The sequence below is a fragment of the Ptychodera flava genome, chromosome 1 (assembly GCF_041260155.1).
Source record: "Ptychodera flava strain L36383 chromosome 1, AS_Pfla_20210202, whole genome shotgun sequence".
Lineage (NCBI taxonomy): Eukaryota > Metazoa > Hemichordata > Enteropneusta > Ptychoderidae > Ptychodera > Ptychodera flava.
In genome coordinates, this window is record NC_091928.1 from 22,183,759 (window position 1) to 22,209,252 (window position 25,494).

Sequence of the window (25,494 nt, forward strand, 5' to 3'; positions counted from 1 at the left end):
ATGGTGATGACAATGCTTATATTGATTGTGGTGGTGATGTTGATGATTTGATCTGATTTGATTTGATTTGATTTGATTATTGTACCACTAATATTTTCCTATCCAAATAACAGTCTAAGCCTACGGTGGCCCTACACGCCACGGAACTCTACTACTTTTGAATATAAACTCTAATTTTTCTTGACAATATCTTTAATATTTGTAAGAGATTTTATTTCTCCACCGCAAACTTTTAATTTTGTACGGGCAACTTTATCTTAACATTATCTTAACTTTAACTTCTCGAAAGTAGTTTTAGTTTTAACAATAAAGAAAATATGTTTCTCAAACTATTTTTTATTTGTAAAACAAACGTAAATTTTTTTCAAGATAACAGACTCCCCTACACGTCATGGAAATTTATTACTTTTGAACATAAACTCATATTTCTTGGCAATATATTTAATATTTGTAAGAAATTTTATTTCTCCACAGCAAACTTTTATTTCTGAACGGGGAAACTTTATTTTTGGGGTAAACTGTTTTTAAAAACTTTTAACAAAACACTTTAACTTTTGAAAAATAACTTTAACTTTGAACAAAATATTTGTTTCTCAAAAACGTTTTTTATTTCGAAAAGAAGTAAAAATTGTTCACAGCAAGAGTTGAAGATTTTTGCTGAGCGCGAACTGAGTTACTTAAATGACATAACCTTATGTTTTTAGAGCAGAAAACTTAAATTCTTAAAGAAAAGTTTTAATTTTTCAAGAGTAAAATTAATTTCTTTATGGAAAAAAGATTTTCTCAGAGCAGCAAATTGAAATATAGTGAATAAAACTTTTTTCTCAATGGCGAGAATTATTTTCTGAAGACAACAAAACTAATTCCTTCAAGATATATTTTCTACATATGAGTGTGGTTTAAGAATTTGGTAAAACTGAACTGAGAAAGAACGAAAAAGGAAGGATGAAAAAGTCAAACTTACTTTTCTTCAGAGCGAAATTTATTTCTGAGAGGAGAAATATTTCATGTGAGGGCGCAATTACCTATAATGCATAGCAAACTCTTTCTAGCGAGAGTAAACATATTTTGGGAAGAGTAAAACATTTTTCCGACGAGCAAAACTATTTTAACGGCGGCGGAAGTTAAAGTATCCACCATGCAACACCCAAGTTTGATGACCCAGAGTCTCCAAGTTGGTAGCCGGTATCAGACAGTTCGTGTTCGTGTCGGCTACATGGACGATCTGCTCTCCGAGACAACCATGACTGACTTCATCGGCGATACGGGCACGCCAGCCCGGCCCTACCCTGCCTGCGTAAGATGCTGTGTGTTGGGGCCGTATAACGCCGGGAACTCACAACATCGTACACAGGGCTACAGGCACGCGGGTCAGTTGCCACTTGTCTGAGTCCCCGAAGAAAGGTTTTATGTTTGAGTGATTCATCCTGACGGCAGACAGTGTGCGAAGGGACCGCACTGGGGTTTTTCATAGCTCTGCATGGCATAGCCCTGCGTACAGGTCTGTGTGTTCCCGGCGTTATACGCCGGGAACACACAGACCTGTACGCAGGGCTAGGCAGGGCTGTGTGTTACCGGCGTTATACAGTCTCCCACCACATAACACCGGTAACACACAGCCAATGTGTGTGATATTCATCTTTTCTAAGAGGAGAAGCCAGATTCGTAATTTATAGAAACTGAAACTGAACCGAGCCCGCCAGATTTGACCACAGTCGCGGACTGGTTTTGACTTTCACGTGTGGTTTGCGGGGTCAAAAGTCAACCAGCCCGTAATTTGGCATATCCCGTCCGAAAACACCACAGCTGTGGACCCACAACTACTGTATTGAACCACGCTCGACTGTGGTCAAATCTGGCGGGCCAGGTTCAGTTTCAGTCGAAGACTCTATAATTACGAATCTGGCTTATAGAAAAGATGACTATCACACAACATAACATTAACAACACAGCAACTGATGAAGGAATAGCTCTGCATGGCAGGGCTGTGTGTTACCGGCGTTATGTGGTGGGAGGGCGTATAACGCCGGTAACACACAGCCCATGCAGAGCTAATGAAGGAACCCAATGCGGTCCATCCCGTCGCACAACGTCTGCAGTCAGGACGAATCACTCAAACACAAAACCGTTCTTCGGGACTCAGACAAGTAGCAACTGTTGAACTGACTCGTTTGCGTGCCTGTGCCCATAGCCCTGCGTACAATGCTGTGTGTTCCCGTTGTTATACGGCCCCAACACACAGCATCGTACGCAGGCAGGGTAGGGCCGGGCTAGCTGCAGTACAGTACGGCAAACCGTCCGACCCAAATACCCAGGTAAGACCTCGAGGTACTGTACTGCAGCTAGGGCCGGGCTATCGTGCCTGTATCGCCGATGAAGTCAGTCATGGTTGTCTCGGAGACTCTGGGTCATCAAACTTGGGTGTTGCATGGTGGGATACTTTAACTTCCGCCGCCGTTAAAATAAAGTTTTGCTCGTCGGAAAATGTTTTACTCTTCCCCAAAATATGTTTACTCTCGCTAGAAAGAGTTTGCTATGCATTATAGGTAATTGCGCCCTCACATGAAATATTTCTCCTCTCAGAAATAAATTTCGCTCTGAAGAAAAGTAAGTTTGACTTTTTCATCCTTCCTTTTTCGTTCTTTCTCAGTTCAGTTTTACCAAATTCTTAAACCACACTCATATGTAGAAAATGTATCTTGAAGGAATTAGTTTTGTTGTCTTCAGAAAATAATTTCTCGCCATTGAGAAAAAAGTTTTATTCACTATATTTCAATTTGCTGCTCTGAGAAAATCTTTTTCCATAAAGAAATTAATTTTACTCTTGGAAAAATAAAACTTTTCTTTAAGAATTTAAGTTTTCTGCTCTAAAGACATAAGGTTATGTCATTTAAGTAACTCAGTTCGCGCTTAGCAAAAATCTCCAACTCTTGCTGTGAACAATTTTTACTTCTTTTCAAATAAAAAACGCTTTTGAGAAACAATATTTTGTTCAAAGTTAAAGCTATTTTTTAAAAGTTAAAGTTTTTTTTGTTAAAAGTTTTAAAAACAGTTTACCCCAAAAATACAGTTTCCCCATTCAGAAATAAAAGTTTGCTGTGGAGAAATAAAATCTTACAAATATTAAATATATGGTCAAGAAATATGAGTTTATGTTCGAAAGGAATAAATTTCCATGATGTGTAGGGGAGTTTGTTATCTTGAAAATTTTTACTTTTGTTTTACAAAATAAAAAATAGTTTTGAGAAACATATTTTGTTCATGGTTAAATTAAAACTACTTTCGAGAAGTTAAAGTTAAGATAATGTTAAGATAAAGTTGGCCGTACAAAATTAAAAGTTTGCAGTGGAGAAATAAAATCTCTTACAAATATTAAAGATATTGTCAAGAAAAATTAGAGTTTAATTCATAGTAATAGAGTTCCATGGCGTGTAGGGGCCACCGTACTAAGCAGACGAACATAATGTAAGGCAAAACAAAAAGGATTTGTTTCTGTCGGCGCGCGCGTCATTTCAGGACCTGCGCGTCATGCCTTGTTTTGGTTATATACTCATCAGTACAGCTATCCTTGATATCCCTGTTTGCATGTCCAAATATGCTAAAAAGAAATCGGAAGTATTATGCAGCCAGTGATAAACGACTATAACTATTGGGTCAAAAGTGCCAAAGTAGTATTGTTAGGAATAAAATAGGAAATAAAATCGCATTATTGCATCACTTTTGCTGAATGTCAAGGACCAGAACAAATCTTTGTTTGCCCTAATATTGTTCCAATTGCAGAGAATTGCTCGGACACATTTCGTCACAATCGGTGTTCAGCCACAATGACTTGAACGAAGGTATGATAACGAACGTTTTCTCCAAATTTGTTCCATATATCAACATACTAATCTATTTGTATAAATAGATTCTACAATAGATCTCCGTCAATAGAATGAACCCGTCTACTCATTCATCAATCCGTCCATCAATCCATTCATCCATCCATGCTACAACCCATCCATCCATCTAACTATCCACCCGCTGATCAACCCAGCATCCTTCAAACCATCAATCCATCCTTTCAACCATCCATCTATTCATTTATCCATCCATCCGTTCATCCTTCCATACCTCAATTCGTCAATCCACCCATCAGTCCATCCATCACGCCATCAATCATAAATCTATCCATCAATCAAGTCATCATCCACACTTCAAGCTAGCCAACCACCAATGTATATCTAAATAAATACATACACTTGCATACATACATACATACATACATACATACATACATACATACATACATACATACATACATGCATGCATGCATGCATGCATGCATACATACATACATACATACATACATACATACATACATACATACATACCTGCACGCATGCCTACATACATACATACATACATACATACATACATACATACATACATACATACATACATACATACATACATACATACATACATACATACATACATACATACATACATTCATACATACACTTTCTATCAAATGAATGAAGCATTATTTACTTTTAAGATCATTTATCTTTGAACCAGCTGTAATTTCATTGACAAATGCTTCATTAGGTTACCTGTTGACGGTACAACGGTGTCTTTTTATTCTTGGCAGGGAATGTTTTGTCGATAGAACACACAGGACAAAACACAGGAGACAAACCCATCGTATTCATAGACTTTGAATATGCCAGCTATAATTACAGGTGTGTTTCACAGATAAGGAAAAGTTAACAGACAGTTTCTGCAGCTTGATGGCACTGTTTGAAAGCAGGAAATCCCTCCAAAACTTTCTTTGCTGTCACCTACCAACCTGCATGTTGAGACCGAGTTACAGAGAGTGAAATGGCCACTATACAATTTAGACAAACATTGATTACAGTGAACAAATCGTTTATGAGAAGGGAGAGATTTATATTAATGACTGCAACTTCAAGTGAAAAATCTCCTAGACTATATATGGAATATACAGACTCTTAGATAACTTGCTTTACTCCTTAGGTGACTGTGTCAAGATAGTAACATTGTCCGTTTCTCTTTGTGCAGAGGTTATGACATCGCCAACTTCTTCTGCGAATGGACATTTGACTACAGTTCAAAGAATTACCATGCTTCAAGTACAGCCCCGACGATTATCCTACGAAGGAACAGCGACTGAAGTTCATCCGGGAATACCTGGATTGTTATAATGAGTACGAAGGGGCGACAGTGGATGGGGAAAAGAAAACGGAATTTGATCTATTGACTGAAGTTGAGAGGTACAAAAATTACTACTTTTTGAGTTCCTTGTTAATTTTGTGACATCTTTTTATCCTAGCGGTAAAATACACTTCTTGGACAGATATTCGGAATCTCATTTTTCTACAATATTTTCATTGATCTGCTGTTTTTAACGCTCATTTTGAAGCGTGTTGAGTAAATGAAGTCTTCACTTTTGTGAAAACCAAAAAAGGTTATCTTGTGGAAAGTGGAGTTTTCAGTTTCTGAATTAAAGATTTAGAATCGTCGCATCTACTAAAGGGCATAGCCATGCAAAATTCAATACTTGGATTTCGTTATGCTGAAACTTTTATTAGTGTGTCGCATGATTATTAGCTCATCTGAAAATTTCATGAATTTCTGTAAATTGGCCATATATAAAAGCTAAATTCATTGAATTTGATAGCGTTTTCGGAACGTTGTTCATATTACGTAGGTTTACTTCAGCCAAACGTCTGATGAGCAGGACATAATGATTACGAGCTCATTCGCCTATATAATAAATTTGCAAGATCTGTATGCACTGAATGTGATCGGACTTCTAAGATACATGTACACCTTCGTGCCGACTTAAAGGTGTGCCACAATCTTGATGATCTTGACATTACGTAATTTACATATTTAATGAATTTCTGTAATAAGGCCATAAATCAAAACTGAACAGATGTACATAAACAATACTTAGATTTAGTCACACATCAAATTTCATGAGATTGACTTATTATATTTGGTTCGATCCAATTGATTTCTGCAATTAGGCCATGTACGCACTAGTACAGAAATTTGCGAGAAATGGACATATTCTCTCTGTAATGCGAGAAGTAAGCGAGAATACATACTTTCTCGCGATCAAGCTGCGAGAACTGTGCTTTCTCGCATGAATCTGCGAGAAATTGAATTCTCGCAATCAGTCAGCGAGAACTATGTTTTCTCGCTCTGCATCTGCGAGAAATTGTGAAATTTTTGTGAAATGCTTACACAGAAGAATACAATTTCTCGCAGATGCAGAGCGAGAAAACAAATTTCTCGCTGATTGATTGCGAGAATTCAGTTTCTCGCAGATGCTGAGTGAGAAAACACAGTTCTCGCCAGCTGATTGCGAGAAAATTAAATTCTCGCTAAGTTATTTCGAGAAAGTATGTATTCTCGCCTACTTCTCGCAAAAAAACGAGAAAGTGTCCATTTCTCGCAAATTTCTGTACTAGTGACGGTAACTGAATTTGACTGGACATCTGTGGTTCATCAATTCTATGTGTGCTAAAATGTGATGGGCATTACATACTTACAAAAAAGTTCATTTGCAATTTGCATTTTTTAGCGCCTTTTTGAAATTAGGCGAATATATCAACACTGAGTGCACTCTTCTGGTGGTTAGGATATTATGATGTTTTAAAACATGAGCCGCTAAATCTCACTTTAATCGTCTTCTGTTTTCTCAGTGACCAACTCGTCAACACAGCCTGTATGTGTAATGTGAAATATTGTCGGCAGTTGAGTTATAGCCCGGATTAGAATCCATTTTTCAACACCATTGCACTTTGCACTCAAAGCATAGTGCAGGCAAAGATTAGACCTAGTAATTCAACAAGCAGTAGGAAGAAGAAGAAAATGTTACCCCTGCGTCAACTCAAAATACTTAAAATACTGTTGTCAAAGTCATGGATATTTTCATGTTAGTCTTATGACCTACAATGGACTTGTTATTGCAGCTGAAAAGGGGCATGTTTGCAATAAAAATACAAACGTTCGTCCTCTTGGCATCGGATAAATGTAATACAACTTGTCATGTGACCTGTCCTTCAATCAGTATCCTCTACATATGCGCATAATGGAAAAAATTAGCGCTGAACACGATTGGAACTAATTTGGATTTTCATATTTTGCAAATTTCTCAAAAGTGTTAGGTGCCATATAGCTGAATGTTGCAATATCGCAAAATTACTCATAAAAAACAAGTGTGTAATATAAAAAGAAAAGCAGATGAGATAACATTTGTAGATTAGATCGACATTACTTCACCATCAAATTATCCCAAATTAGTTCCAATCGTGTTGCTGAGAGTTGTGTACTTCGACAAACCGAACAATTAAATTTTTAGCCAGGTACGGTACGCTTGCGTAAAACGTCAAGTTCAAAATCTACATGTCTTCTATTGTTCTTACAGACTGACTCTACCTTGTCACTTCTTCTGGGTTCTATGGTCGATTGTCCAACAGACGAAGTCTCAACACAAATTCGGATTTCTGGTGAGTCGGTCGCTCAAAAGCATTTGCAATTTCCACAAGGTTTTCTTCATTTGGCAATGATCGTCTGTATCTGTATGTACATGTTACTTTGTTAACGCACGTCTATTTCGTCATATTACTACCTTAATTTACATATCTTGAGTAGATAAGTCACATGCTGGATAGGACGGTTTGAGATGTAACCAATTTAAAGGTTAATATATTTAGGCTGTCATTTTTCTTTTCAGGACTATGCATTGACAAGAATGAAGATCTATGTGGACCTCAAAAAGAAGTTTACAGACCCCTCTGAGAGCAAGCTTTAAAAGAAATCAAGATGGGGAGATTCTTGTCACGCAAAACGGCGCAAAACGAGAAAAGTCACAGAATTTATATGGTTACAGAATGTATAGCCTTGCACTCGTTATTTAAGAGGAGATAAAATGGTTTTCGAAATGTGACAAAGTAAGATGTAGTCTATTCAACGACGACCAAATCAGATGGTAGTTCCCAATATACGTTGTAGTTTGAAGCATATTATTACTTTTCAAGCACTCATACTTTTGTAGGGTAAAACTATGATCAAAGTTTGGTGGGAGTGGCTTACATATTTCAAGCTCATATTTAACCAATTTCTTTACATTTTGTCCTTGAAATTCAATGCACTGAATTTTATCAAGTCTCTGGGATATGTTGGTCATACTAAGATCTAGATGTGGCAAACGTTTAATGAGTGTGAGATGCTGATTATATACTAATTTATATATTCAATGAATATTTGCAATTAGGCCGTATATCGATACTTAAATAAAGTCCCACTAGCTGTAACTCTTGACATTCGTTGACCTCAAAATATCTTCCTATTCTCTCTCGGTTCTCTTTGACGGGATACTTTTATTGCATTGGGAAACCATTCCTTTGTGAAACATTTGACGAGTAAATTCAAATTTTAACAGTCATTTTGATTTCCCGCCATTGTAATATTACAACAGAAAGAGAACATACAATGTCACAGTTGAAAACATTCCCCTTATGCATTACATTATGTAAGTATCAACAGTTTTTGCTTTTCCGCATGGGGCTGCAATTTAATGTTTGGGCAAACATTTAATCATATTGTAATATTTTATCTTGTTCAAAATTGCATATACCGGTACAGTCCCAGCAGGTACTTAAAGCCGCACTTTTCAATCCCAGGTTCTCGCATTAGTGGAGTTCTCCTCCCAGTCAAACACTTGGCCAGTACGATGTTTGATTTCTATAACACTGATTACACAAACTGTCACATTTTGCTAATCCTGCAAACAAAATTTATGCAAGCTTTTGATTGACTGTCTGTTCAAATCGCCAACGTCATTGATTCCCCACCACAAACGCTCGAATTTCCTAAAAAAAATTGTCTTCCAATCGCGTTAGACTTTGAATATAACCACAGAGTTCGATCGGCATCAACTTCGCGCTGACCGCTTGGCAGTCTGTCTGCGTTTTTGCGGCCGGGGAAAACTAAAAAGTTGCATTTTCTGGAGCGTGTGCCCGCGTGTTGCCTGTTTGGTGTCCACTTACACAATGAACGCCGCCATACCTTGGCGTCCTTTTAAAGGGAGGCTCCGCCTTTAAGAATAAGTGTATACACACACCTAAATTAGTGCATTCTCACAAACTTATTTTAGCTTGAAAGTAAAATTATAAAAATAATGCTGAAAGATACAGCTAGTTGGGCTTTAATGAATCAATTTTAATTGAGCCATTGACATTCATTGGTCATACTTAGGTTTAGTCATGCTGAAAGTTCCGTAAGTATTTAACTTACTGATTATTAGCTCATTTGCATATTCAGTGAATTTCCTTGAATTAGGCTCTGTATCAACACTGAAAGTACTGATTTTGACTGGACCTCTGCATTTCATTGATCATCCTCAGGTCTAATAATGCCCAAAGTTTGACTGGGACTATATATGCAATGTTGAACAAGATAAAGATTACACTGTGATTAAATGTTTGCCCAAACATTAAATTGCAGACACATGCGGAAAAGCAAAAACCATTGATACTGTACATATCTGCACTGAAATCTTCACATAAACTGCACAGAGTAGTCCAATGTAATGCATAGGGGTGAATGTTTTCAACTGTGACATTGTATGTTCTGTTTCGTTTGTAATATTACCGATTTTTGAAAATGGCGGGAAATCAAAATGACCGTTAAAATTTGAATTTACTTGTCAAAATGTTTCACAAAGGAATGGTTTCCTAATGCAGTAAAAGCCCATATCCCTTCAGAGGGTAGAATTCAGAAAACCGGGAGAGAGTAGGAAGATATTTTGATGTTAAAAAATTCAAGAGTTACAGTTAATGTGGCTTAAGTTCAATTGTGTAAATAGGAGGTCCACACGTAATGAAATCTCTCGGGTTTATTTGGAACTCTGCAAAATCTAGACACAGTCTGGTTAATTTGCACAGGTAAGAACTTCAACTATGACGCAATGGTGATACATCGGGTTGTATCCGATCTGTGATTTGCAGTAGAATAGACTGCACTGTAATTGTATAGAATGAACACCAACAAAAATCATCTCTTCAAATTTAGACAACCAATCAGATTTAATCACTGTCGCTGATATCTCATAAAATAAACTTTACAGTCTGTCACAATGGTGTGATTTTTTTCGGCCTTTCCTGTATTCAATAACCAGGGCACGAGGATAGGTGTTTTTATTATTTTTTTCGAGGCGGGGAGAAGTTGCTTAACCCACATAAATTGGAAAAATTCTAGACTGTGGTTCCTCAACGAAATCATGGAACTCCGCCAATATCCTGGTGTGAGTACAGAGAGTGTAGGAGGTCCACTATGTCATTGGTTCTATTGTATGGAAGTGACGCCCCCAATCAGAACAATTATCTACTGTTTTGCGGCTGCACTGTGGCGGCAATTCATAAAAATTAATGACACTCAGTGACTGTAACTGCCTCCGTACGAGATTTTTCTGATATATTGGCTGTCGAGTTTAATAGCTACTTACGAATGCAAATCATCAGAATATTTCTGCAGGGGAGCTAAAAGAATTTGCATCTTGAGACTTATTTACATGGAAGATATTTCACTTTTATTTTATCAATCAAACAAATCATTGACAAGTCTTTTGAAGTTTCTTTTAATCTTTAACTTATGCAGTAACTATTGATTAAATCAAAACTATGGAAAATCTTATGTTCGGCAAAAGTTTTACTTAGATTAATGGCACACCTGAAGAACATTAGGCCCAATCTGACTTGTGAAAACATTCAGGTTTACTTAAGGAGTCTTCCTATTAATATTCAAAAAAGAACCCTCTAAGATAACCTTGATTTGTAAAATTGCTCAGTATGGGCCTAACGCTCTTCAATGTTGCCAAAATGAGGCCAGCACTTTACAGCCTGGATGTCTATGGTTAATGATTTGAGGTTTCTTAAAAATCTTTGCTCTGTTAGATTGATTCTGATAAAAACGCCCACTGAAGAAATCAGTGACTGAGGCGGATGTATCAGAAAGCCATCCACATGTCAAAGACAGCAAACATGCTTGATGTAATCTATTAAACTTATAATTTTACTGTTTCAGGCTGATTTCTCATGAAAACATCCCTATAGAAACCGCTTATTGAAATTCACACAAAAACAATCAGAACCACAGTTGCTCATTTAGACTGAACTTTGAATGAAGGGGTGTACTCTATCTGGAATAATAAGAGACCTTCATATATTTCATAACATTTCATAGATACACTATCTCAATGTTGTGTGGGATTTTTCCATATGATTGTTACAGTTGGATAAAGGTGGGATATTTGTATTTCAGTATATGGTAAATTTGTTCTCATGTTAACAGGAAAAGCAAGTATCATGGAATCCACTTTGTAATTTTATGTCTACTACATTCAGAACAGTCATGTACATTATTCCAAATCAAAAAAGACATATTACAAAGCCAGAAGCTTTAAATTTAGATGATTTTTTTCACTATTTTTTGTTGTCAATGACAGTTTTGTGTTCTACTCCCCATAGCATGTTGAAACTCCTACTATATAGCTTGTCAACACAGGATCTACACATGTAAAATGCACTATTATTGTTTACATTTGAGTTCTAGTCCGGACCAGAATTCACTTAACAACAATAACAATGACAGGCTGAATACTGTTTATTTCAACATGCTTTGGGGAGTAGAAAGAGAAATTGTAGTTGACATTACAAAATTATCAAAAGTTACAACTACTGACCCTTTACAACAACATTTCAAAAACCAATCTCATCTCCCTCTATTATTTTTCCAATTCATCAAACATCCTCATAAAACCACACCAAAGTTACCACCAACATGACTCAATTGCTTGCGACATTGACATTCCTTTTTATTCTTTTTCCTACGAAAGTTTTTAATCAATTTGGTTGGACCTATTACAAATGACATAATTAACGCCCTCTGGAGTGTCTTGGGATATTTTGGCCTTTGAAAGTACTGTGCGGTGGATTAGTCAATTTGTCCCAACATTTGAGTTTCCCCTGCGATTTTTTTAATTTTTGAAAGCAAGGAAAGTTAAAACAGGAAAACAATACTTATATACTCGTACTTACTCAAAATAGCTCCAAGTGCCCAAGGCACATGAATGCTAGATGCTAATAGTCATCAAACATTATCAATGCTACATTTCTACCTATAAAAACCTGATTTTCTTGCAGCAAAGCCCTCACAAAATTTTACACTTAGTTATTCTTAGTAGTATGTTTTATCTATAAACTCCCATCAATATATGAAGCTCTCTTTTCAAAACTTAAATAAGAAACTTTTTTGAGAGCAACTTGTTACATTTATAACAACAGAGCAAGTCAAAAATTGCTTATATCTCTTGTTTACATAGGTCAATAGTAAAGAAATATCTTTCAATATCTTTTCTAAGCCTTTAGGTATCAGGGCTACCATTAATAATGTTTCTAGTTTCAATAACATTTCACACTGTTAGGTAATAACCTGTTAATCATATTTATGTCTGCTTGTCATAATTTCATACATATTCACACACGTTTTTTTTAAATTAAACATCAACTAAGGAAAGGTGTGCAAACGTACACACTGTGTCCGTTCCATACTATTCATTGCTTGGTGAAATTCATGTTTAAAAATTTCCCCTCGTTTTTTGACTACAGAAGTCCAACTTTGCCACAGAAAACAATAGGGGTGTGGCAAAATTTAAGGAAAAATGTAAAATCAAGTGAGTTGCCCTTAAAAAAATATTAATGCAGTTTCTACCATGAAAAGTGAAGTAAGAAAAAAAGACTCAAAAACTACAAAATACAGAGGATCCTGTGCTGCTTTAATTGGAAGAGGTGAAAGGTCAAATGATCATAATTTATGCAATTGATCTGTTAGAGCATTTACGTGACAATCAAAGCTTCTTATTAGAATTTAGCATATTATTATCCAAAATGCAGGTTATAATGACACCGTTAAGCTACCTCTTATACTTTAAACAATTGAAACAAAGGTTGTCTGTGAGCGATGTGAACAATCCTAAAATGAATAGGGTATCTTGTGTTAAGTTCAGTCAAAATGCACTCCTCATTCAAGTACATTGTCCTCTTTTGCCAAAAGTAACTTAAATTGGTCACAGCATGTGTGAGTAATACCTCTGGGTAAAGTCACCCATCACCGTCAGGCAGCCAAACTGGATCACACTGCAAAACTAATTTTGACCTGCATTGCCAAAGTCAGTAATGGTCATGGGCCATTGTAAGTTTTGAATGAAATCAGTCTAGGTACATCTCAGTTTAGGCTCAAGTTGGACAGATGGACGGAGCCTATATGCAACATGAAGAAGATCCAAGTTAGGACCGTAGCTTGGACCAATTACAGGAAACATAATGTCAATTACACAAAATACACGCCTTGCTATCCAATTGGACCACATCAATGGGAAACACAGTACTCAAACACAATAAAGTTCATATCCTATTTTGCGAATCACACCCGTTTTACAACTCCATCAAGTTGCATCACATTTCTTAGACAAATGGACATAAGCCATTTCATAATAAACTTGCTGCCAAATACCATGGTAACTGGGCCACACTGTTATCAGTGTTGGTATGACTGATAATGTGTGCATTTTAGGTAAATTAGCAGCTATGAACAAAATAGCAATGAATGATGACTACCCCGAACAGGTAGGGGATGTGTGTCATGTGGCAAAGACCTGTCCAGACAAAGCTTTTCCTTATAATAAAAGTAATCATTCTGGTCCAGATGACAAATAGCCAATTACAAGAATACTGCCTTTGTAACCTCCACAAATGTAATAATCTCCACAAATGTAATATCAACCACAATTGTAATAAAATGCACCCATAAATGTAATATCACCCATAATGTAACAAAAATCAACCATAAATGTAAAAATACCGTCAATGACGCTGTACCTTCTCTAATGTGTGGCCAGGTCAGGTAATTGGTTGTTGGCATGGAGTTGTTGGTAAATAGTTGATGATGTAGGGGTATGAGGTGGGATATGGACCAAAGAACCCAAAGATGATTAAATACATCAATCAAAAAAATTCTAAGCTACAGTATAAACTGCCTAAAGATAGTTCAATGTGGAAAAAAGTTAAACAATTCAGAAATAAGAATTAACAGTCAAAATAGTAATGACGCACTTCCTTACTGACCTGAGTGCATGTGAAATACACAACCTGGCATCTGTAAATTAATGTATACCAAGTGATCATTTCCAGTCACTTTTAACTGTTTTTAATGGATTTTCCAAAGAGTCCTGTGGAAATGATGAAAAACGCTTATCTGGTCTTGTGTTTGTATAACCTCATGGCTGATAATTGTCATAGTATTGAAAAAATTGACAGTGAAGAAATTACTGTTTTTAATAGGCATATTTTCCTTGAAATACATGACCGTGTAAAGAATATATGCTAAAAGTGTTTAAGAGTAAATTTCTTTTCAAAAATAATTTAATTTGTGACCAAAGGATTTTTATTCTTTGAGTTTACAAATTCAAACATTGCAATTTGTTCAATCATCTTGTGCAGTGCAAAATTTATAAAATGACTGAAAAACAAAAAAAATTGGCAGAATTACAGTCTTTGTGATGTAAAATTATGGGTTGACATCACGATAACCGTTAATCTGTTTGAAGTACTAATATACTATAATTTAAAAAAGAAAAATTCATGCAGAAACGGTAAAATATATTGTCAGCAATGTAGTGTTAATTTTGACTTTACATCAAAATATGCCTTTGCTGGATACCAAATATATAGGGCGAAATATCAGCCATGTTCAGCAAAATCCACACAACAGCATTGATCCTTTTCTAATTTGATTTGATTTGCTTATGTTATCCTTGTATGACAGTCAGTACAATATGGAACTTGAACACAACACAGTGAATAAGTATGCTGTAAATGAAATGGTGTGGCTGCATCCACATGCAGCAATAGGAGTGCCTTTGTCTCTCACCCCTCATTTCCAACCTGTCCCATCCCTGAAAAAATAGTTTGGTCTTATATTTATAATGTTAATAATTTCTGTATTTGTTAAAATGTGCGCATCTCAAAAACTTTTGATCATAAACATTCTCATTGTTTTTTATAGCTGACCAATCAGTTAACCTGTTTATTTTGAATATTTGCGCATTTTTTCCTCAGTATTTGACATTTTCTGAATACCTCCTTATTCAGTTTGTCATTTTCTAAAAGTTTAAATGCTCCATTGTGTGGTCAAGCTTTCCACAAGCATCAAATGTGGTACTTCATATAGGAGGGTCTGCCTCTAGAGGGCGGGCATCATGAACACTCCTGTGTTTGTTGGTTAATTCCTCCACGTAAACTTCTGATTGTACTGTAAACATTGAACATGGCCGACGTCCGATTTTCCTGTCTAAAACTTTCACTCATTTTCGTTCATATGACTCTGAAACTCCAGGAAACCATTGGGAAGAAAGGGTTATCTTGAAATATTGAGGTACTCGCCGATATTTTGCAAAATTAAATGAGAAAAAATACAAGGAAAATGCCGACAGGCTTACACAATGACAGTTTTCAGACTCGAGGCATATGATCATCTCTGCAGATTATGCAACAGGCCCAGATCACGTGAGGCCATGAAGGGATATCCCGCAACTCAGTACCAAACACTAGCGCACACAGAGTGAGCAAACACAAAGTGAGTACCCCTAACGTCAGCTCAATAGTCTGTAATAGATTGTAGTCAACTGAGAAACCTTGGAGAAAGGCTTAACACTGTGGCTATGCCGCTAAGTCCCTTTTGATTTTGTCATAGCTCAAAATCGTTCTCCCACACCTCAACCTGAGCCATGAACACCCCCACCAGTTTATGATATGACCCATCACAATGGCATGACGTCAACGGATCTTGACAGACGGAAGTCTTGACAGACGGAAGTTCTTGACAGCAGCATATTGGTTTTCAACTCTAATACCTTCTCTGTCTATAAATAGACACGAGAAGGTAATAAAAACACCAACCACAAATGTAATAAATGGTAACCATAGATATAATAAAAAAAACACCCACAAATGTAATACTTGTCAACCATAAATATAATAAATCTATTTGTCGTTGCAATTGAGGAATTAGCCCTTAAATATTGATCTTTGTAATAAGGAAAGCAACTCCACACATTATTCATTTCTTAATTGTTTGCGTTTAGTGTGTTTTGCATATTTGAAAGTGTATTTTATGTTTCCCTGTTTTGTGTACAGAACTGATTGGCCATGGCTAGACACAGCTGTAATCTGAACGTAAGTGCAGTCTCTACTCCAGAGTGGGGAAGACTGTCCTTTAACGCCGTTTTTTCGAAAATTGCCGTACTTTCTTAATCAATCGCCTCAAATTCGTCTTCGGTGGATAAATTGTGTGGAATAATCAATAGATTGTCTGTATTCATATGTTGTCCCACTTGAAGTTTGTTCCTTCACTGGGGATGCCAGGATGTCTAATTTTGTTCTACTGTGTTCAAGGTATGTTCGTTTTGCTTTTTACTAGATTGAAATATATGTTCTCGTGCACATGTTTTGTGTCGTAAGTTTCTGTTATAAGGTTTTATATTTCTCTGTTATTTGTTCTGAGTCATCTGTCATAAACTTTGTGTGGTATCACTGGTTGACGAGTTATTTTGACGCTTCCTTATATAATATGTAATTATCAGTGTCTACTAGAACTGCTGTTCCACTTCCATTATCTAACGGTTTCATCAGTACCTCGCCGTTTTCTGATAGCGTTCTCAAAGTATTCTATTCTGTGCTTCGGAAAGGAAACCTAGTTTCAGGAAAGTATGCAATAACATTACACTAGTCTTATTAAAGTTATTATTTACTCAGGGCATCGATAAACAAATGATCACATATGCAAGTTCAAGTTTATTACATTTATGGTTGAGTTTTATTACATTTATGGTTAATTTGTTTATTACATTTGTGGTTGCGGGTTGTTACATTAATGGTTGACTATTTTATTACATTTGTGGTTGATTTTATTACAATTGTGGTTGATATTACATTTGTGGAGATTATTACATTTGTGGAGGTTACAGCCTTCACACTGCTTCCAGAGTTGATTATAAGTTAAAGGAACACTGCCCTCACACTGCCACCACTGTGACTTACAAGAAACTGCCCTCACAGTTGCCAAAGTTAATGTTCATTTACAAAAATACTGCCCTCACGCTGCTACCAGAATCAATGATGACTTACAAGAACACTGCCCTCACACTGCTGCCAGAATTAATAATCAATCACAAGAACACTGCCCTCACACTGCCACCAAAGTTAATGGTCAATCACAAGAAAAACCATTTCTCTCTATTCAATAGATAAATTGTGTGTGTGTAGGCGTCCTTAAAAGAACACTGCCCTCAAACTGCCACCTTAGTTAATGGTCGATCATAAGAACACTGCCCTCACACTGCTGGCAGAGTTGATGGCTCTGTAAGGCCAGGCTGGTTACCGATTCTACCACACAGTGCCTGTATTTATCAATGCTGTGAAGTCAGGGCAGGATATTATTAAGGAACTGGATTATTCACAATATATCTATATTTCAGTAAAGAATATTTCTTAATTCATGGTTAATTCTGACAAGGTATTTTATGACAAAAATGCGACTCAAAAAACACCATTGTTTTCCTTTCAGCTGCATGCTCCAGTTTACAGTACCGGTAGTTCAAGCCAAATCATGTCATACACCATACATGACAAATGTCAAAATGACAAACTTAGTTCAAATTATACTGCCAGTCAAGGTGGCACATTTGATGAGCAACAAGAAATGTAGATGAATTGAAAACGCATGTTACTTGCCTCATAGAGCATAATCTACGCGCAGAAACAGAGTGTGCATGGTATTTCTCTCAGGGAAAGCAAAGCCAATTAAACCATTAATTAAATTCTATCTTCTCATTTATAACATAGGGCCAAAGTCCCTGAAGCTACTATAGACATGGATACAAATTAAGTATTTCCTGTCTGTATGAAATTATCTCACTAAGGTCATCCTAGGGATATGTAAACCAAATATTAAAGCTGTCTGACCAGCGGTTTTGAAAAAACAAGCGACTCAACAGTTGACAGAGCTCTGCTGTGTTATGTAGAGAATAACCTTTTGTGACACATGTATTGATGAAGAAGGTGGATATCGTTGATAGCTCATTTCAGGATGGCCTGACCAAAAACGGAAAAAATTCCGTAAAAATACAGATTTGCTTATTTCATCATACTATATTAGTCTATAGTAGCTAATAAACGAGAGTTAATTACATTCTAATTAAAGTAAACAAGACTTGCTTAAATCAAGATTTACGTCATAAAAAACAGCATATCTGTCAGGTTATAAAGAATCTTGAGCTGAATATCTTTTAATATCAGTATTTTCATCCTATTAACCAAGCACATTTTAACTTTCAAATTAACATCGTAAGTAAGTTCTGTTGAATAAGTTGAGGCTGTACGTACTCAGAGAAAGCACACTGAAGAGACAAATGTTTGAAACTTAAGAAGTTCAAGGTCATCAAAAGCATTATAAGGAATCATGTTACACTTTCATTGCACTGTTTACACAGATTGCATAATTGCTATAAATAGCACATGAGGAATCTTACAGCCCAGCTGTACCATAAAAACCCTATCACTTTGACCACTCTTTTAATTGACCACTCTATTTTTTTCCTCAAAAAGTAATCTTATTTTATCCTTACCAAGTCAACCATAAATGGAAATTAGAACTTTCTCTATCTCTATTTATTTGACCACCCTATCATGACAAACTATTATGAGCAATTTCTTTTAGATAACATAAATGGTGGTTCAGAATATATCAAAGTTGGGATTCAGGAAAGTTGCCTTTACATGTTTTAATCCTCAATTCACTATGAACTGTCAAAAAAAGTTGAACTTTAAGATAATTCCACACAAAAATTATTTTGGCTTTGATGATTTCCTAATTAATTCAATTATTTAAAATCATATTAATTATTTTTTCCTGGGTGAATTGATAGGGTTTATACAGTACAAGAATTACATACAATGTAAGTCAAACTTTGACCAAAAATGACACAAAAATTCCTTAAAATATACATTTGCATATTTCATCACAATTTGAACAAATCTAAGTTAGGTTATCCCTAGGGACCTGTATACCAAATAACAAAGCTGTCTGACCAGCGGTTATGAAGAAGAAGATTTTTTACCAAAAACACCTTTTTTGGCATTAATTTGCCTATTTTCAACAATATCAAAAAATTAAAAAAAAATAGTTTCTCAAAATCATATTTTTCATCTACACAACAAATATCAAATCAGTAAGTACTGCGGTTCTCAAGATATTTGAGTGGACGGACGCCTCACAAACGGACATACATACATACATACATACAGACTGACGACGGACGCCGGACGGATACCCATCCCAATAGCTTCTATAGACTATAGTCTATAGTAGCTAAAAAGGTGGACGTTGTTTTATCAGCTTCATCTCCAAGAAAGATTGATCAACTGACAAAACTTTCAAAAGCGAATGAAGCTTTGACACCAAACAAATAGCAAATTCCAGTGACAACCAATGAAAGACCAAGCTTTACAAACTGCTTGAAAGATTGGATCATTAAAAGTGAGATAGGTGAGATGCTTGTGCAGTGACTTAGGAAAACACTTAAAAATTGACATCAAATGAAGCATCAATTGTTTGCTTGAAGTATGTTACCTTTCTGCTTCAATCTTTGAAAAAAGTGGACAGTAGATTTTAGTGGAAAGTCAAGGTTAAAAGTGGGAAAGAAAAGCAGTTTGCAAAGTGAACATAAAGTTAAAATGGATCACAAGGCTAACAACAAATGGCTCCAACATAACCTTTGAGTCACAATGATCTATTTATGATATACAGGAGTTGTACAGTTGATTTTTAAGAATGTAATTATAGTTAACAGAAGCAAAAAAATTTTCCTGCACATTTTGCCTCCTGTTTTAAGTTTAGAATTGACGCTACTTACCGGTATTTAATTACAGAAGTAAACAGTTTACCAAAATCTATCTTCTACAAAATCTATCTATGTCAAAAGTTCATTCTTTCTGATTGTGTTGGTCACCTTGTTATGGCAAGCACCTTAGTCTGAGCAACTAACTTCAAATGCACATACTGTATTTGTACAATGGTTCTTGAATGTTATGAAAAAAGGCAAAATATTTTTTATGCTAAATTGTCAACACCGTTTGAGCATTTATCATGATTTTTTTTATAAAGCACCATTAACTTCCTGATGCACACTTCTCTGAGAGCTCATGTATGCTTAACACAGCAATTACCATTATGCACCCCTGAAAATCAAAGATGGCAGAATTACCCAGAATGCAGCACTAATAATCCAAGATGGCCGAACACTCAGACAGCCTGACATTGGTCGGCTGCAGTGCTATGATAAATATACGACTTCCATGGCCATACGTTACAAAACAGCACAATGGTAAATCCATTGTACCTGACAAAAAGTCCAAAAATTTCGAAATGCTTGGTTCTATACACTTAATGACAATCAAAAGCAACAATATATTGTTAAACAACTACTTATACATACTATACATAAGTTCCTTTGACTTTACGTCATACATGGTGTCTGCCATAGGGCTAACATTTTTTTTCACTCGTTAAATTCAACAGGTTTTCCATCTGATATGGACACTGTATGTAAAAACTACAATCAAAATACATTGTATTTGGTTGTATAATTTCAAAGTTGATCATTAAAATGTCTATATCATAAAGAAAAATGGCTATGTAATTGACCCCGATGTGTTAGTGTTGGTGCTTGTTTGACCTAGGCCATGTTAGTTTGTCTCTTTAACATTCTATTGTGTACATTCTCTGTGTACACTCAGAAAACAGAAACCTTTATAGGTATTAACTATGCAGTCTGGTCCTCATTAACAAATTTTGATTAATGTTCGTGTGCGATTTTAATACATTAAAGTACATAAAAAAGTTTCAACCTATGTTAATTATATAATTAGGGAAAATTTTTAAAAAGACACAAGAAGTTCCTGACAAGGTGTCCGAGTATACACATTTGTACTTGTTTTATGGCCTATAGTAATAGATGTTAACAGCACCATTGTTTTGTTTCTGTTTGTCTGTATTCCAGGTTAGCTGATAGTTTTCAAATGAATAAGTTGGAAAGTAATCATAGCCAAAAATGCAATAAGGAGAGAAACGTTCCATTCATCTGTGTACACTAAAAACAGTTTTTGATACTTTCTGTGTTTCGATGACTTCGTTGACAAATTCTAAATTCTGAGTCTTCAAGCCACAATATCATTCACATCCCCGACTTTCACAAACTTTCAAATTGAGTCTTTTTCTAAAAATAAACCTACAGCGCTCTCAAAAAGAATACGTTAAAAAATCTATTAAAACTTTTTCTAACAAAGCAATTGTTTGAAGTGTAAAGGTCCCTGAAAATTTTTGTCAGGGTTAAAAAAAAACAGGAACAAGCCCGTTGTGCTGATGTCAGGACATTTTGTGTTTTATCAGAATTTCCAGACAGAGACACAAATAAACAGTTGACGGTGTCTCTATGCAAAGATCGAGGAGTAGGTTAATCTAGGGTTTTGATTTGGGATTATTCTGTGAGATAAGAAATACACTAGATATGCTAAAGGTTGGGTGTCGGGAACAGTACAGTTTCACCAATATTAATAAGAAGATCTCCACATAATTATCACTTCTGTAAACTTAAGAATAATGTAGTGTCTATTTGCCTGGTTTTTTTTGTTTTATTTGTTCTTATATCCTATCATCTAATGTACAGCTAAAACACGTACAAATATTATTCTTCGTCTTTGCGTATTTTGGAGGAGCCACACAGCTGGCAAAGGTGAGAACAATGTCGTCCAACACTACAAGTCTTCATTGCTTACCATGTTGGAGGACAATTTTGTTCCAAGGACACATAATATTAAAACTTTCAGAACCCATGCCTTCAATCACAGAGACATTCATTTTCCGTTCCTCTTAGATGACACTTTCATTAAAGCATATTTGAAATCTATATGAAGGCATATTCATATGGTAACTTACATAGACATGACCTCTGTTATCATTAGAGAGCTACATCGAGATCAAAGACTGCAAATAAGGGATTTGCTACAAATTGCACAGATTTACACCATGATTTTTGCCCCACAGAAGAGAATATTGTGTTTAATTTTCCACATATCTAAATTAAGTATGTGGTCAATTCACATATATTCACACTATTAATGTTGAAGGAATTTTGCAAGAAGATTGCCATGTTAAGAATGAGGAAAGAATTGAAAATATGAACTTTTACCGCAAGTATTTGTTGTAACATCAAAGTTACCTAAAGCTCTATGATTGGTAATAAATACTTGAATGACTTGAATTATTTTCGATCAGCTTGAGATGTTTTGGACTAGTGTAACTACCGTATAGTATGTGAACAGTTTCTTATTTCACCAGATGTCAGCTGTATGGATACTCTGAAATTCAAAGACATGCCTACAAGGCATATCAGAAAATGTTTGCTGAAATCTCTAAAAATAGATAACAAAAATCATAATCTTTTTCTTTGTCCATTTTTCATCTTTGAATTTCAGTTTGGATCAACAGTTGCCTTGATAACGATACTGTTGTTCCTAATGTACTGGTCCACTCGGCTTTCTAGTTGGGTTAGGGGTGCAAACTCCATGTAGCCGAAACCTTTGTGATTGCGATTGGACACCGGCCTGTGGAAAGCTGCCAGCGACGGCTTGGCAATCAACGTTTCACTCAGGTGCTGTTTGGCCTCCATGTTGTCGCTCTGGTCCAGTATCGAAAGAGTAATTTTGCCCGAGAAGGGCCACTGTAACATGTCATCCCACTCGCCTTGCATGAAATGAACAAATAATGAAACATACAAGCCATGGGCTGATGGCGTGCCGTTCAGATTAATTCTTAAGCACATTTTATATCCATAGTAGCCAGTATAAAATGGCGGGCTATGCATGACGTTAGTTTCGCCAGTGCTCGCCTTACGCTGTATATCAGAATATCTGTCAATTTTCCAATAGAACACCCCATTGCTCATCATGGTTTCAAGTCGCTGAATTTTGGTGTTCAAGCTGTGAATTTCTTGCCCCTGGGTCTGAACCTTGGTTTGGAGCTCCAGAATTTTCTGCTCCTGAATCACCCGGTGTTCCTCGTAATGTCGTAGTTTCTCCCGCAGCAGCGACAAATCCCGGTTTTCCTGCGGATAGGACGATGGCCCCGTGTGCCCCGAGTGATAGAAATGATACTCTCCAGATCCAATACTGTCACTACGAGGCGAATCTATCCCGTACGCCCCCGACATTTCGTGACCTTCGTAGCTGGGGTCACTTGGCATCCAATAGGACTTTATCGGTCGGCGTAGCAACTGTTTCTTAGAAGATCCCATTTGCTGTTGCATTGTTGAGTGGTGCCAAGAGTGAGGTGGTCCAGAATCAATTCTGTCGTTTCCACTTCCTGCAATCTGTATTTTCAAATCTCCTACGGTCTTCGTGACCAGTTTCAAATGTTCCTCCATACAAGCTTGCTGGTGATCAACTAAATCTTTTCTTTTCATCTGCAAACACAGAGTAGACAAGGTCAACGAGTAACTTACTTAACTTTTGAACTTGTAACGCGCCTGGTTGAATTCATTTAAGAAACCAAATCATGAAAAGTATAAAATAACATCAAGGACATTCTATTAACCCTTTCACCGCCATGGTTTGGTCCAAACCCATTGTTATCAATGGTGATTGTGGACCTGTTTACAGAGAATCGGGGGTGAGCAGGTTAATGTTTCATTTTGTGTCCATGTATCAAAGTGAATGGCAAATGTCAAAACTTGCCACTTTCACAGTCATTTTTTTTTATGTTGGCTGGATTCCCATAAAAGGCTGAAAAATTGTAAAGGAACAGTATACAGGATTACACACTTCAGCGAATCCCTACCTTTGATAATGAACACAGTGAACACAAAGTAGACACAGTATTGTAACCAACATTATTTTGACACCGTGAAAACTTGCTGTAGTGTATAAAGATGTACCTCAATAAACTTTCAAAAAGGCAAGAAAGGTCAACTTTATTATACCCTGATAAAATGCCTCACTCACTGATCATGGAAATGAAAATATTTGGTTGTTAAGCAGTAAAAGGTGATTTCAAAAAAAAATAGGGCAATATGGTCTTTGCACTGAGTATTTTCCTGTACTCATGAACCACTCTGCAAACAGTATCCTCATTTCAACATGCCACATCAACAAGGAAGTGCACTTGTGTATCATAAATTGTGTTGAGTCTGCTTAAGATCCGTCTCCTTTTTGAGCCGAGGGCAGACGTGGAGATTCAGTACCAGTCACTGAAATGAACTTCCTTCTCATTTGCATATCAATAGATCATCCTGCAAGGGGTGTTTTATTTCTGGGGGTCACAGACATGTTTGTATAGTGACTGGTGAGCCAGTAGCAATACCAGAAGAATATATCCAGATTTTGATCTAAAACGCTTTTCCAGGAGTACCTTAGTGTAGCCAACAGGTAAATAAATTCTTTACTACTACCATTCTCCCGACATAAAAGGAAAATATGTAAATCTCTCAACAATATAATAAGGTTTTCTGCAAATGAATCTGAATCAGTTTTGATAGGCGAATAAAGGAGGAAGCGTGTACCTGGCAGGGAGTATGATATTATTGCCTGAATACATAGGTTTATGTGCCCGAGAGCAGGTGACAATTTGCCCGACGCCAGGAGGGCAAATTGTCTCCTGCTGAGAGGGCTCATAAACCCATGTATTCAGGCAATAATATTTTTATTATATGCCTCTTCACAGTCAATGCTATATGACATTTAGTTACATGCAGGGCATTTTCAAACAATTTTGCAATTATCGATAGTCATCAAACAGATAATACGAAATCAAAATTGAAGTGCGCGCATGGATATTTTACATCTAGCGTTATTAGCGTCTACTTTGACGTCGAAAACATCGAATGGGCTTCACTGGACCGGGTAACCTTAGAAACCGGTCAGTATATTGTTCACCAGTCCGCTAACTCCCTGGATGTTCCTATGCAAATCAGTGCACTACTTTGCACTCACATCGAGGCACGTATTAAAGCAAGGGAGAGACCATTAGATCTTAAGAGGGAGGGCTCAAAAAAATTAAATAAAAAAATGCAGGAAAAAACGTTCAAATGGATGGAAATGAAAAGAAGAATAATTCTGAGAAAAAAGGTCGCATGCTGGTGACTTAGAAAAAAAAAATTCTTGAAACAAAATTTTGCATGTTCTGATGATGACAATTACTGAGTGTAGAACTATCGTGCCAAGAAAAACATGATTTGTAATAAAATTGGAGTCTACGAATACTGGGCTCATGATAAGACGCATGAATGCAAATCTAGTAGCCATTTTCTGT

At 36.3% G+C, this 25,494-nt stretch overlaps 2 protein-coding genes across 4 annotated transcripts in view; one reads left to right on the plus strand and one right to left on the minus strand.

The window, feature by feature from the left end:
- The window catches only part of LOC139133082 (thymidylate synthase-like), a 396,310-nt gene that overhangs the window by 260,700 nt on the left and 110,116 nt on the right, over nucleotides 1-25,494 (plus strand). The window lies entirely within an intron of this gene.
- The window catches only part of LOC139133042 (TNF receptor-associated factor 6-like), a 44,924-nt gene continuing 31,299 nt past the window's right edge, over nucleotides 11,870-25,494 (minus strand). For both annotated transcript variants that reach the window (XM_070699442.1, XM_070699451.1), the window contains exon 8: nucleotides 11,870-23,650. In XM_070699442.1, the coding sequence (XP_070555543.1) occupies nucleotides 22,661-23,650 (990 nt within the window). In that variant the 3' untranslated portion in view covers nucleotides 11,870-22,660. The remainder of the gene's footprint in view (nucleotides 23,651-25,494) is intronic.